Raw genomic sequence first — 14,646 nt, forward strand, 5'->3', positions numbered from 1 at the left:
ATCGTTGCCTCCTCAAATCATCACCATCGCTGCCTCGTTCTACGGTAGTCGCGGCCCTTTGGTTTTGTTTAGCCAGCCACATCTTCAAGAGTTGCATCATTGGCTATTCAACCAACCCAGATCTTAAGTCTGCCATTGTTGGCTGAAAAGCCAACCTAGATCTCAACTCAGATTTGATCCAGATTTGGTTTAACCCGTTAGGCTGCTCTAGACCCGTTATAGACTGCCAGCCTATTTCAGATCTATTTGTTTGCCCAGATTTGGTAGTTTCGGTCTTTTTTCAATTGGTTTTTTCATTTAAATGATTTGATATTGTTTAGGGTTATTTAATGGCTACATTGAAGTACAATATTCCTTTGTTGGACTCTTCAATCAATCAGCTACAAGCAAGACCCTTCAGAGAAGAACAGCTCATTCAAATTCTGAAACTGCTACAATCTAATCCGTTACTAGGTACACTTAATTGTTCTTTGGCCCATTCAGGTAGAACTCCTTTAGCCTTGTCAAGTTCCTTAAAATTTTCTCTGTGGATCATTGATTCAGGAGCATCTGATCACATGACTAGCTTGTCTAATCTATTCGATTCATATACTCCTTATTCAGGTAATGAAAAAGTAAGAATAGCAGACAACAATTTTTCTTGTATTGCTGGCAAAGGACTCATTAAAATCTCTAAAAGTATTGATCTTCAATCAATACTTCATGTTCATAAACTTACTTATAATCTTTTGTCGGTTAGTAAACTCTTAAAAGATTCAAATTTTCGTATTATCTTCTTCGAATCTTATTGCCTATTTTAGGACCAGAATTCGGGAAAGACAATTGGCAATGCTAGAGAGATAAACAGACTTTATTACTTCAATGAGGATTTCTTCGGTAATAAAAAAGCTCACGAATTGAGTGGTAAGAGTTCAATTTATGTTTCTGATCCAATAATGCAATGGCATCTTAGGCTAGGCCATTCTAGCTTTCCTTATTTAAGACACTTGTTTCCAAAATTGTTTAAAGGAGTCGATTGCTTTATGTTTCAATGTGAAAGTTGTCATTTGTCTAAAGATAATCATGTTAAATTAGTTCCCAAACCTTACCGTCCTTCAAAACCATTTTATTTGATTCATAGCGATGTTTGGGGACCCTCAAAAGTTACCACTTTATCTAGTAAAAGATGGTTTATAACTTTTTTCGATGATCATACTACACTATGTTGGGTTTACTTGCATAACAAGAAATCCGATGTAGCAAGTGTTTTCAAAGATTTCTTTTACATGATTGAAGCCTAATTTCAAACAAATATTTGTATTCTTCGGTCTAATAATGGAATAGAATACTTCAGTGAATGTTTAAGTGATTTTTTGAAAGAGAAAGGTATGGAAAAAGGAAACGATATTCCTTAATAGTTTTATTGATGTCAATAATAGAATTTATACAAGAAGTTCCTAAGAATTCTCCTATATTCTAGGACTAGATTACATTCCTATATTTTAGGACTAGATTACTTACCTTATATCTAGGACTAGATTACATCAATTTAAATATACAATAAGAAGATAAAACACAAAATAGATACAAAAGATAAAAGAATAAAAACAACCTATCCCTATCTTAACCTTGGCCATAGCTTCCTATCCTCATTCCAACACTCCCCCTCAAGCTGGGGAGTAAATATCAATCATGCCCAACTTGTTGATCAAGACTTCAAATTGGGCATTTGGCAAACCTTTTGTAAGAACATCAGCCACTTGATGGTTAGAAGGAATATATGAAATCTTCAATAGACCGCTGTCTAATTTTTCCTTTAAGAAATGTCTATCAATTTCGATATGTTTGGTTTTTTCATGTTGCACCGGATTGTAGGCTATACTTATAGCTGATTGATTATCTCCCAAGAGTTCAATAGGCCTTTGTATCAGAATTTTCAAATCTTCTAGGATAATCTTTACCCATAAGAGCTCGCATACACCTAAAGCTATAACTCTAAATTCTGCCTCAGCACTGGATCTAGCCACCACCCCTTGCTTTTTACTCCTCCAGGAGATCAGATTTCCTCCTAGAAATACACAGTACCCAGTTGTAGATCTTCGGTCAACCAGTGAGCCACCATAATTCGCATATGTATATCCTCGAAGCTTTAAGTCTGTCCCTGGAGTGAATAAGACCCCTTTTCCAGGTGTAGCTTTAAGATAACATAGAATCTTCCTTACTGCTGCCATATGTTCTTCATTAGGATCATGCATGAATTGGCTGGCTAGGCTGACAGCAAATGATATGTCAGGTCTAAGTATGTAACAGATATATTAATCGCCCTACCAAGCATTGAGATCTCCCTTTGTCCACCCCTTGACGACCTTTATTGGCTTGCAATTTTGTATTGGGATCAACCGATATCTTTCCTCCTTTTCCCCCTAATAACCCTATTTCATCAAGCAAATCCAAGATATATTTTCGTTGAGATAAGAAAATACCTTCCTTTGAGTGTGCCACTTCTATGCCTAAGAAGTAGCGCAATTGACTGAGATCTTTGATTTCAAATTCACGAGCTAAGTTTTGTTTGAGACAGCCTTGTTCAGTTGTGTCATTCCTTGTCACCACTATATCATCCACATAGACGAGCAAAACTGTTACCTTTTCTCCTGTATGTTTGATAAATAGAGTGTGGTCACCTCGGCTTTGGTGGTATCCCATAGAAAGCATGGCCTTTGAAAATCTTCCAAACCATGCACGAGGGGACTGTTTGAGTCCATATAGGGCTTTCTTGAGTTTACAAACCTGAGTCTTCCCATCTTCTTCATGTGTAAAGCCAGGGGGGATTTCCATAAAAACTTCTTCCTCTAAATCTCTGTGTAAGAAGGCATTTTTTACATCGAATTGTTGCAATTTTCATCCAAATTTAGCTGCCAATGCTATTAGAATTCTTACTATAGTCATTCTTGCCACAGGTGCAAAGGTTTCAAGATAATCAATACCATAAGATTGAGTATAACCTTTGACCACTAAGCGGGCCTTATACCTGTCAAGAGTTCCATTGGCTTTGTATTTAACATTAAAAATCCACTTGCAACCCACTAGTTTGGTATCCTTTTTTCTAGGAACTAACTCCCAGGTTTGATTTTTCTTTAGGGCATCCATTTCTTCTAACATTGCCTTCTTCCAATTATGGTCTTTTACAGCTTCTTCTACTGATTTGGGAATAGCAATTGCATCCAATGATGTTAGGAAGCTTTGATATTGAGCGGATGTACGGTGGTATGATAGATAAGAAGCTAATGGATGTTTGGTGCAAGTTCTAGCACCTTTTCAAATGGCAATGGGAAGGTCCAAGTCTAGGGGTTCTGATTGGGGTTGAGATGTACTGGGGATGGTGGCTGGATCTTTACTTGATATAATTTCCAGGCTAGTATTCAGAGTTGATGATGGGACTGGCTGCAGTTCTTCAATGGGCTGTCTTCTCTTGTACACATAGGGAGAATCGAACCTAGAGTGAGGATGATTAGTTGGTAAGGGTTGAGGTGTCATAATAGGGCTGGAATTTTTGGAAGGATCCTGACCGGCTGCTCTTGTCTCGAGACTTGCATTTAGAAATTCCCAATCCAAATCTATAGAATTTGTATCTGCTGGCCTTGCTGGAATGGGACAAAAATAGGGCTGAGATTCATTAAATGTAACATCTTTTGAAACATAGAACTTTCGAGTGTTTGGGTGGTAGCACTTATACCCTTTTTGTGTTGGAGATTATCCAAGGAAAATGCACTTAAGGGCCTTAGGGTCCAACTTGTCTCTATGGATTGAGTATGTAAACAAAACATACACATCCAAACACTCTTAAGGGTAGCTAAGTATGAAGATTAAAGTCTGGAAAAAATGAATTTAAAGATTGAAAAGGACTTTGACCATTGAGAACCCTAGATGGTACCCTATTAATGACATAAGTAGCAGTTAACACAGCTTCCCCCCAAAAATCTTTTGGCACATAATGATGATGAAGTAAGGTTCGACTGACATTGAGAAGATGACGCATCTTTCTCTCTGCCACCCCATTTTGTTGGGGGTGTATCAATGCAAGATGACTCATGTATGATTCCCTCTTGTTGGAAATAATTTTGCAAGTGAGTGTTAAAGTAATCCTTTGCATTGTCTGTTCTAAGCCTTTTTATAGTAGTCCCAAATTGGGTTTGAATCATTTTGCAGAATGTGATCAATGTGGACCCAATAGTAGTCTTATCTTTTAAAAGAAATACCCAACATATTCATGTGCAATCGTCAATAAATGTAATAAACCACTTTGCCCCAAAACAATTGGGTATTCTAGACAACTCCCAAACATCAGAATGGATCAAGTAGAATGGTTTTGAAGATAAAATATTACTGATTGGAAATGAGACTCGATGATGTTTAGCAATAATGCATTCATCACACCTAAGACTCCTAGGGTCTAATGACTTAAACAAATCTGGAAATAATTGTTTTAACAATCTAAATGGAGGATCATCTAGTCTAAAATGATGTAACCAAATAGAAGATAATTTAGAGGCTGACTGGGAGAATGAAGAATAAGCCACATGTTGTTGTTGTCTCCTTGTAGAACAATCATTCTCCCCATCCAAGATATAGAGCCCATTTCAAACTTTAGCCACACCAATCATCTGTCACGTTTTCTTGTCCTAAAACTTACACATTGAAGGAGAGAAAACAGCCAAACAATCAAGATTTTGGGTTAGTTTCTGTATAGAGATCAAGCTGGTAGTTAAGGCTGGAACATACAGAACTTGTTCAAGGGAAAGCTGAGAGTTTAATGATACTTTGCCTTTACCTAGGATAGGAATAGTGGTTCCATTGGCAATCAAGATATGTTTGGTAGATTTAAGGGTTTCATAAGTCACAAAACAATGAATATTAGGGGTCATGTGGTTGATAGCCCCTGAATCAAGGACCCAACTGCTATTCTTATCAATTTTAGAAGCTGAAAAAACCGTATAGGAAGGGAAGTTACCTTGAGAATTACCTTGATGGGCTAAGGAGCAGGTTTCCTCCATCTTGAAACGTCCGGAGAAAAGCTTTTAACTTACCTAGCTCCTTGGCATTCAGTTGAGTAAAATCAGCTTCTGCTTCCCCTTTTTCAGCTTCCTCTTCTTGTTCTTTATTTACATGAAAACTTTGGGATTTCATGTTCTTGAAGCCTCTGATCTTGCTCAAGATTGCCTCATTTCCATGCAGTTTAAAGCATGTTTCCCTAGTGTGGCAGGACTTTTTGCAAAAGCTACACCATTGTGAGTCTCGATTATTATTAGGGCTATGATTCTGGAAACTTGATCCTGGTTTGCCAGGGTTCTGGAACCCTAATTTTCCAGCTTTATTTCCTCTACCTTCTTGCTTGCTGATCACAAGGGCAGATCCCTCGGTGGTGTTCAGTTAGCATAGCATATCTTCGATTTTCCTCACTTCTTACAATTGCAAAAACCTCATTAAGATTTGAGAGTTTCTCCTTACCGAGAATTTGCACCCTTACTTGGTCGAAGTCAAGATTGAGTCTAGCTAGGAACTCAACAATCCGGTCTCATTCAATTATCCGATTGAGTGTTGCAGCATCCTATCGGCATACCATTTTGATGGGCTGTTATTGGTCAAGGTCCAGCCACAATCCTCTCATCACGTTGTAGTAATCCGTGACTGTGAGTTGGCTTTGTTTGGTGGCTGTGATCTTTGTCTTGACTTCAAAAATCACGGAAGCATCCTGGAGTTTGGAGTGGGTTTGTTGCGCTGTCTCCCATATGGCTTTGGTTGTACTTAGGAACATAAAGTTCCTACTAATCTCTGGTTGCATAGTTTCCCATAGCCAAGACATGATGCGAGAATCATCTATGTCCCAAGTTATGTCGTTGAATCTATTTCTATGGGAGGGTTTCCAGTCAGATGGTTACCCTTCCCACGGCCTTTCAGAAGAGCCTTCACTAATTGGGCCCATTGGAGATAATTCTTCTTGTCCAACCTATAAGATGGATGGATTATAGGTAGTTCTGAGGCCAAAGGGACTTCACCAGCCATTCGAGAGTGATCTGGATGGTATCCTTCTACTGGATTTGTATCACCGGTTGCATGGTTTGGACTTGCGACATCTGATAGTTCCGCCATTGCAATCTGAGAGTGGCTATAATCTGGAACTGCTTTCGGCTACCATCAATTTCTTGAAACAGCAGGCTTGTAGGTGCAATAAAGGCACGTCAGGGGTAAATAAGGGTGGCCTAGAATAATGTAATGAAGGTAGGATCAATGGAGGATCAAATCAAAGGCTGTGCAATGAAGGCACTAGGGTTATGATGTATCATACTCGGCCTATAGCTCTGATACCATGTGAAAAAAGGAAGTGGTATTCCTTAATAGTTTTATTGATGTCAATAATAAAATTTATACAAGAAGTTCCTAAGAATTCTCCTATATTCTAGGACTAGATTACTTACCTTATATCTAGGACTAGATTACATCAATTTAAATATACAATAAGAAGATAAAACACAAAATAGATACAAAAGATAAAAGAATAAAAACAACCTATCTCTATCTTGACCTTGGCCATAGCTTCTTATCCTCTTTCCAACAAGAGGTATTTTACATCAATCAACATGTCGTGAAACTTCCCAGCAGAATGGCATAGTTAAACGAAAAAATAGACATTTTTTTGAAGTAACTAGGGCTATTATATTTTCTATGAATGTCCCAAAATACCTCTGGGGAGATGTTGTTTTAACTGCTTGCTATCTAATCAATAGAATGCCCACTCGAATCTTAAACTTTGAGACACCTTTAAATTCCATAAAAAAGACTTTTTCTATGTGCTTGTTGTACTCTGAACTACCATTAAAAATTTTTGGATGCACTTGCTTTGTTTACATTCCACAAATTTTTGGATCCAAATTAGATCTAAATTGGATCCCATTTATAGCCTACAGTTGTGTTGCCTCTTTGTAGCTCCACAATCTCCCAAGTCCAGTTCTTTTTAAAGAGCATTTATCTCCTCCTTTATGGCTAGCTTCCAATTCGGATCACCTAGAGCATCCTGAATTGTTCTTGGTACATGCAAGTTAGAAATATTTGAAAGAAATGCCTTGTGGCTATTGGACAGTTTTTGATAGGACAAGTATTTGGCAATAGGATGTTTAGTACAAGATCTTACTCCTTTTCTAGTGGCAATGGAGACATCAAGATCAAACAAATCAACTAAGGAAAAATTTGAAGGAGTAAGTTTAGAATTATCTTGAGTGGAAAAATGACTATCATTTGAAAATGCCAACTGCTCAGTTACTGCAAGGATATTCGGATCAATAGCATTTCTCTAAGATTTTCTTCTGATATAAAACTGAAGCTTAGATTTCAAATTGCTTTGATCCATTTGTGGTAATTCTCCCCCTGGTTCCGACTCCATTATTCTTGGCACCTATGAACTAGACGCATCATATTCTTTATTATTTTGAGCACCAGTTTCCTTGGATCATTTATCAGAGTGGAGTGGAGTGTCAATCATATCAAACATATTTGGAAGAGGTTCAAAAATTTTCAAAAGATTATCTTCTTCTATTGGTTTAGAAATTTTAAAAAAATTATCTTCTTCTACAATATTCTCCCCCTAAATATGAATTTTGGTAAAATAGGGTTGATTCTCCATGAAAGACACATGCATGCTTATGTGAGTTTTTTTTTGTCAAAGGATTAAAGCATTTGTACCCTTTTTTCCCTAGGAGCATAACCAACAAAAACACATTTTTCAACTGTTTGATCCAATTTGGATTGAAAATTTTGTGGAATGTAAACAAAGCAAGTACATCAAAAAAAAATTTAAAGGTAGCTCAGTGTACAACTAACACATAGGAAAAGTCTTTTTTAGGGTATTTAAAGGTGTCTCAAAGTTTAAGACTCGAGTAGGCATTCTATTGATTAGATAGCAAACAATTAAAATAACATCTCCCCAGAGATATTTTGGGACATTCATAGAAAACATAATAACCCTAGTTACCTCAAGTAAATGTCTATTTTTTCATTCAGCTATTCCATTTTGCTAAGTTTCATGAAATGTTGATTGATGGAAAATACTTTTTTTCTTTCAAAAAATCCCCTAAACATTCATTGAAGTACTCTATTCTATTATTAGACCGAAGAATACAAAATTTTGTTTGAAATTGAGCTTTGATCATGCAAAAGAAATCTTTAAAAACTCATGTCACTTCGAATTTCTTGGTAAGTAAGTAAATGCAACATAGTCTAGTATGATCATCGATAAAAGTTACAAACCATCTGTTTCCAGATAAAGTGGTTATCTTTGAGGCTCCCCAAACATCACTATGAATCAAATAGAATGGTTTTGAAGAACGGTAAGGTTTGGAAACAAATTTAATCCGATGATCTTTAGACAAATGATAGCTTTCATATTTCTTAGAACAATCCACTCCTTTAAACAATTTAGGAGAACTAAGTGTCTTAAATAAAGAAAACTAGGATGGCCTAGTCTGAGGTGTCATTGCATTATTGGATCAGAAACAGAGGTTGAATTATTACCTCTTAATTCGTGAGCTTTTTTATTATGAAAGAAATCCTCATTGAAGTAGTAAAGTCCGTTTATCTCTCTAGCACTGTCAATTGTCTTCCTTGAGTTCTGGTCTTGAAATAGGCTATAAGAATCAAATAAGGTAATGCGGCAGTTAGAATCTTTTGAGAATTTACTAACAGACAAAAGATTATAAGTAAGTTTAGAAACATGAAGTACTGATTAAAGATCAATACTTTCAGAGATTTTAATGAGGCCTTTGTCAACAATAGAAGAAAAACTATTGTCTGCTATCCTTACTTCCTCACTACCTAAACAAGGAGTATATGAATTGAAAAGATTGGGCAACCTGGTCATGTGATCAGATGCCCTTGAATCAATGATCCATGGAGCAGATTTAAAGGAACTTAACAGGGCTAAAGGAGTTCTTCTTAAATGTACTAAAGAACCATTAGGTATACCAAGTAACGAATTGGATAGTGACAATGTCAAGAGTTGATTGAACTGCTCTTTGTTAAAGGAACTAGATGTGAAGGGAACGTCCGACATGGTAGCGGTAGAGACCGATGATCTGTTGACTAGTAAGTGACTGCACATTGCAGATCCAGTTATCCTTCACCTTTTAATCTGAGTTGGCTGGGTTTGCTGAATCTAGCCTAATGAGTCAACTCTGGTTGACCAAATCTAAAGCGGGTTGTAACTAGGTGGGTCGAATTTGGCCCAGATCTGGCAATGATATGGATTTACTTAAAGCGTGGCCAGTAACAATGGAGAAATCCCACCAGCAATCACTGGAGAACCAACCAAGTTGGACAACGATGAGCAGTAGCCGACGACGGATAGAGACAAAACCACCGGGATCTGAATGGGCTGAGTGAGACAAGTCCAACGGTGGTAATGGTATTGCGAATGGAGCACCAAAGAGAGAGATCGGAACACAAACAGTATCAACGCCCAGATTTGATGGGCAGCGCATGGTAGTGCATGATACCAGCAACAGTGGTTGGGCCCTGGAGGGGTGGTCGATCTGAGACTGACAATGGTGAAGGTTGTGGTGGCACGAGCAAGGCGACGGAGAAGGTGGTCGATTTGAGGTCAGCGATGGTGAAGACAGTGGTGGCACGAGCAAGGCGACGGAGAAGGTGGCCAATCTGAGGCCAGCGATGGTGAAGGCAGTGGTGGTGGTGCGAGCAAGGCGACGGAGAAGGCTTCGGTGCTTTGGAGTTGGGCAGTCTTCTTGCTACTTGCTCGATTAAATGCCACTGAGATGAACGGATCCGATGAGAAGACCACCGACGCCGAGGAAGACAAGATCCAACAACGATCCAACCTTCTCTCTAGCAACGGCCATCGGCAACACCCATGGCCAGATTCGCAACTTCCACGCCGCCCCTTGTTCATCGGTGATGGCGATGCGGATTTGATGGTGGTGGCTGGTGGTTGTAGCGACAGAGATGGACGGGATTTTGGTGAGGGATAGAGTGACCGCGGAATACTAACTGACAATTGAAACAGGTGCGGGCTAGATCTGAGACTCCGATGATGGTCAATGGGCTATAGATGATGGAAGCTAGAGATGCACACAACCTCTGGGAACGACGGATGTTGGAATGACAGATAAGAGACACTCTGTCTTCTTAGAGCTTGGTGCTTGACAGCAGCAACGGGTTCGTTTGCTAGAATAAGGGCAAATCGACGGTGGCTTCAGGTGGCTCTAATACCATATAACCAAACAAAACAATATGGAATACAATGATATCTTCACACACTCCATCTAATCTACATATAACATCTTATATACACATCAAAAGATAGAAAACCCATAAAACATGGTTACATGTTTCCTTAATTTGTGGGATCCCATAAAGTATGAATCCATTGCCCCCATTTCCTACATTTCTACAAAAACACATAGAAGTTGACAGACACGTTATCAAGGAAAAACTGGACAGCAGTCTCATTTGTACTCCATATGTTCCTTCAGGGTCTCAACTAGCAGATGTGTTTACAAAAGGAATCAGCAATCCTCAATTTTAGACATTAATTTTCAAGCTGAGAATGGATAATATCTATTCACCAGCTTAAGAGGGAGTATCGGAAATCATATAGCAGATTGATAGAAGATTGATTGAAGCAGATTTATGGGACTTATCTTGGAAAGGTTAAGGGATGCCAATCAAGCTGTTTTTGAATTATTTCCTAATGTATAAATATAAGATTAGGTGTACAGATTTGGTAGGTTCTGTAAATCACTTAGAGATTATCTCCATTAGAGGAAATTTCTAATTAAGAGTTCCCTATTGTAGATTTGCTAGTTTTCTGTATATATATAGATCTGGACAGAATGAATAAAATAAACATTCACTTTTCTTCCCAATTCGTGACAGATCTATTTGGTTTCCTAATCATGTTACTCTATTTTAGTTTAACTAGTTGATATGATGGATAGATATGAGTGGAGGTCTAGAATCCATGTAGGCAACCCCAACTAGTGTGTTTAAGGCATGTGATTGTTCTTGTTGTTGGTTAATGTGATGAAAAATACCCCTTGTGGCTAAAATCTCAACTGTCTGTTTATAATCCATGTGCCAACCTAGTATCAGCCTCCTCTAGCAAGGAAACTAAAGATCTATTTCAAAAAATGAGTGGATGTGACCAATATCTTGCCTAATCCACAAGGTTGAATCATGGCCTTCCAGAAGAGCTAAAATGTATCCTTAATCAGGTAGATATTTTCCCATTGCCTTGGAAAGAAGAAGAATTTGTAATATTTTCGGCCTGAGCATTCATTGCTATTTTGCTGTTTTTCTGTGAAACTTGAATTCTCCTCCAACTATCTAAGATGATTGGCTGGTTCATAATGTCACCTGTTTCATCATCTTGCATTGAGGATGATACTCATTATAGTACATCACTGTATTATTCTGCATTTCTTCAATTTGTATGACAACATTAAAGACACATACATACCACACCATGCATGAATATAAAATGTCCAAACTAAATTTGATTACTTTAACTAATTTATTTATTTGGCATGACATTTACAGTTAACATCTCAAATTGTAACTCTTGAACATGAGGGAAATTGGAGTAAAGCTTTGGAGTATTATGACTTACAAGTTAGGTCTGAAGCAGAGATACCAATGGATGGCTTGCAAAAAATGTTCCCTGGCTGTTCACAACCAACAGTTAATCTGTCCTCTTCCAACTTGGAAGATGAGATAAGACAAAAAAGGAAACCATATAAAGGGCTGATTAGATCCTTGCAGCAAATGGGCTGCACTCATGTGTTGGATCTGTATTGCCAAGGTTTAACTTCTCGGAAAGGCCAGTTTGAACATGATTTAGAATTCTCTGAACTCCAGGTTAGGCTCAAACTGTATGTAATACATACCATGCATGGTACAATGTTTTAATATGTTTATTTTTCCTGTTATGCAGTCTACATGCTTGGTTACTTATTTATTCCTTATTTGATATTCTAATCCTTTCTTAATGTTGTATCTGATATTAACATTGCCTGTATTGTTAACCTTCTCACAGTATGAAGCTGCTTGGCATGCTGGAAACTGGGATTTTTCTTTGCTATGCATGAGCAATGATTCTCCCTGTTTAACTCAAGACGCAAGAAGTGATCATTTCAATGAACATTTATACAGGTAGTTTCATGTAGACAGAGTTAATAATTTTTGGTTTGGCATTCAAATGCCACCTCAGATTGAGCTCATTGGAGCCTCTATATCTGTCATAGATAATTCAGTGGGGAAAGGAAAAGGGTGAACTAAAATGGTAGCATTGGTGATTGGGATATTTTTCTATTTTGATTTTATAAATAAAATTTAGATCGGGTTTTATCTTGTTCTGTTTTGATTTATCATAGTTGTTTAGATAATTGAATTTTATTTGATTTAGAGATTAGATAGAGTTGTATTTGATTTTAGAGATTATAATCATATTTTGATTAGTTATTATCTTTAGATAGGTTATCTTTTAATTGCCTATAAATAGGCAACATAATGTAACCTTTTATTCATCTTTTGATGATTTAATGGGTTAAGGTATGCGCTTATATTCAGATTAGTACTAAATCTTCTTGTTGGAATCTCAGATGAGCCATGGGCTTTTGCCAGGCTTGAGCTAGAACAGTAATGCACATTGCTCTGGAAACAAATAAAGAAAAACTCTGAATTTATTCACTATTGTTCTCTATTATCACTTCATTAGTGCTAAATCTCCATGCTGGAATCTCAGCTGTTTGAAAGCATTGCAAGAGGGGGATCTCATTGAATTTTATTCAAGATTGAGGGATTCAAAGCAGGTGATATATCATATATGCTTATTTGTTGTTTATGAGAAGTGACACGCATATACCTTGACTGTTGATAGGTGTGTCCTTTCTTCAGGAACTCGTGTTGTCCATCCATTATGCAAGCAAGGAGAGCACTGAATACATTTACTCAGCTATAATTAAGCTTCAGGTTTTCTCGTTTCCTGCTTACCTTAATTCACAGTTTCCAAATGTCACCTGCTGTCCTAATTTCTAATGCATGAATTCTTCCTGCTAGTGAAGCAAATGGGTTTCTAGACCAACTCTGCATGGACTTAGGACTCAACTGCTATTCTTGTTAAAATTAGAGATTGGTTGTGTTACCGAGCAAAGAAAGTATTCATGGAGCAAAAAATAGAAAAATAGGAGACCTGAGGGAAAATAAATGATGGAATGTAAGTGATCAGAAATTGGTAACTAAAGCTGTTTTCAGATGCTCAGCTAATTTTTGCTAGTACTGGTAATTATTTAACACAATTGACAGTCACTGATATATCATAGAATTCCTTCAGTAGTAAATAATAGAGCTCCAGGGTGTTTTGCTAACATTCAAGAGTTAAAAGCTACCATGAGTAGTAAATGAATATGGTTCTAATTATCATTTATCAATGTACAGGTCTCCTAATTCTTGTTGGTAGAGTTTCTTCTAACTTTCTGTTCTGTTGCAGATTCTTTATCACCTTGGCATGTCATGGGATTTGCGCTGGAAAACTTCTTTTTCTGAAAATATGAAATCTTACAATGAGATGCATAAATTTTTATCTGAACCTGTTATCCCTACTGTTGATCAGGTAATTGCAGTTCTGTATTATTTTTGCAACTGGCGAGGATCCTTAGGAACAAAATTTTCTGTCTATTGTTTCTGCTAGTTTGGGCATGAGAACATTTCATAAAAGATAAAAAAATATTTTTCATATAAAAACATTTGAGTAAAATATTAGTACCACTCGCATTTCAAGAATTACACTAAGCTAGCTTTACTTTTTGAAATTTGTATTGGGCACTCCTTTCTACTGGGAATTTTGTTGACCCAGATAAAACATGTTCATGGAATCAAAACAAGCAAGTGCTTGAGTTTTTATGCAAGGGAAGTTTTTTCTTGAGAAGTATTCATAATTAATCATTTTATCCAAATATAAATTTTGAAGCAAAAGCTTCACAATGGAAAGAATGGAAAACAAAGATAGGAAAAATATCTCTGGCGCTTTCAATCAAAAACAGAAAACTGAAATTATATTATTATGACATAAGAAGAAAGCTGACTTATATACTATCAGCTCACAAGACGTGCCAAACGCAACAACCAAACATAACAAACTAACCGCTTACAAACAGCAACAATATAATTACTAAAACAGCAGAACCAAACACTTAAACAGCAGGATATAGCAATATCTCCAACATGCCCCCTCAAACGAGACTCCATAATCAACTGTGAGCAGAAACAATTGAAGAATGACCAGCAGGTGTCACGTGGAGTCGAAGTTTGTCACATAGAAACAAGAAGCGATCCGTAGGCAAGCTCTTGGTAAAAATGTCAGCAACTTGATGCTGAGAAGGAACGTACCGAATTTCAACATCTCCTGATTCAACCTTCTCGCGAACAAAATGCACATCAACCTCGATATGCTTAGTTCTAGAGTGAAACACCGGATTTTTAGCAATAGACTTAGCAGCTAGGTTGTCACACCAGAGAATAGGTTTAGCAGGAAGAGGATAACCCAATTCAGTTAGTAAAGACTTTAACCACAATAGTTCAGCAACACCTTGTGCCATAGCGCGATAT

General features: G+C 37.3%; 1 protein-coding gene across 6 annotated transcripts in view; it reads left to right on the forward strand.

The window, feature by feature from the left end:
- LOC127794269 (serine/threonine-protein kinase ATM) overlaps window positions 1-14,646 on the forward strand; it is a 156,270-nt gene that overhangs the window by 113,887 nt on the left and 27,737 nt on the right. For all 6 annotated transcript variants that reach the window (XM_052325239.1, XM_052325240.1, XM_052325241.1 and 3 more), the window contains exons 50-54: window positions 11,581-11,898; window positions 12,077-12,192; window positions 12,785-12,851; window positions 12,937-13,011; window positions 13,529-13,651. In XM_052325239.1, the coding sequence (XP_052181199.1) occupies window positions 11,581-11,898; window positions 12,077-12,192; window positions 12,785-12,851; window positions 12,937-13,011; window positions 13,529-13,651 (699 nt within the window). The remainder of the gene's footprint in view (window positions 1-11,580; window positions 11,899-12,076; window positions 12,193-12,784; window positions 12,852-12,936; window positions 13,012-13,528; window positions 13,652-14,646) is intronic.

The sequence above is a fragment of the Diospyros lotus genome, chromosome 2 (genome assembly GCF_014633365.1).
Source record: "Diospyros lotus cultivar Yz01 chromosome 2, ASM1463336v1, whole genome shotgun sequence".
Classification (NCBI taxonomy): domain Eukaryota; kingdom Viridiplantae; phylum Streptophyta; class Magnoliopsida; order Ericales; family Ebenaceae; genus Diospyros; species Diospyros lotus.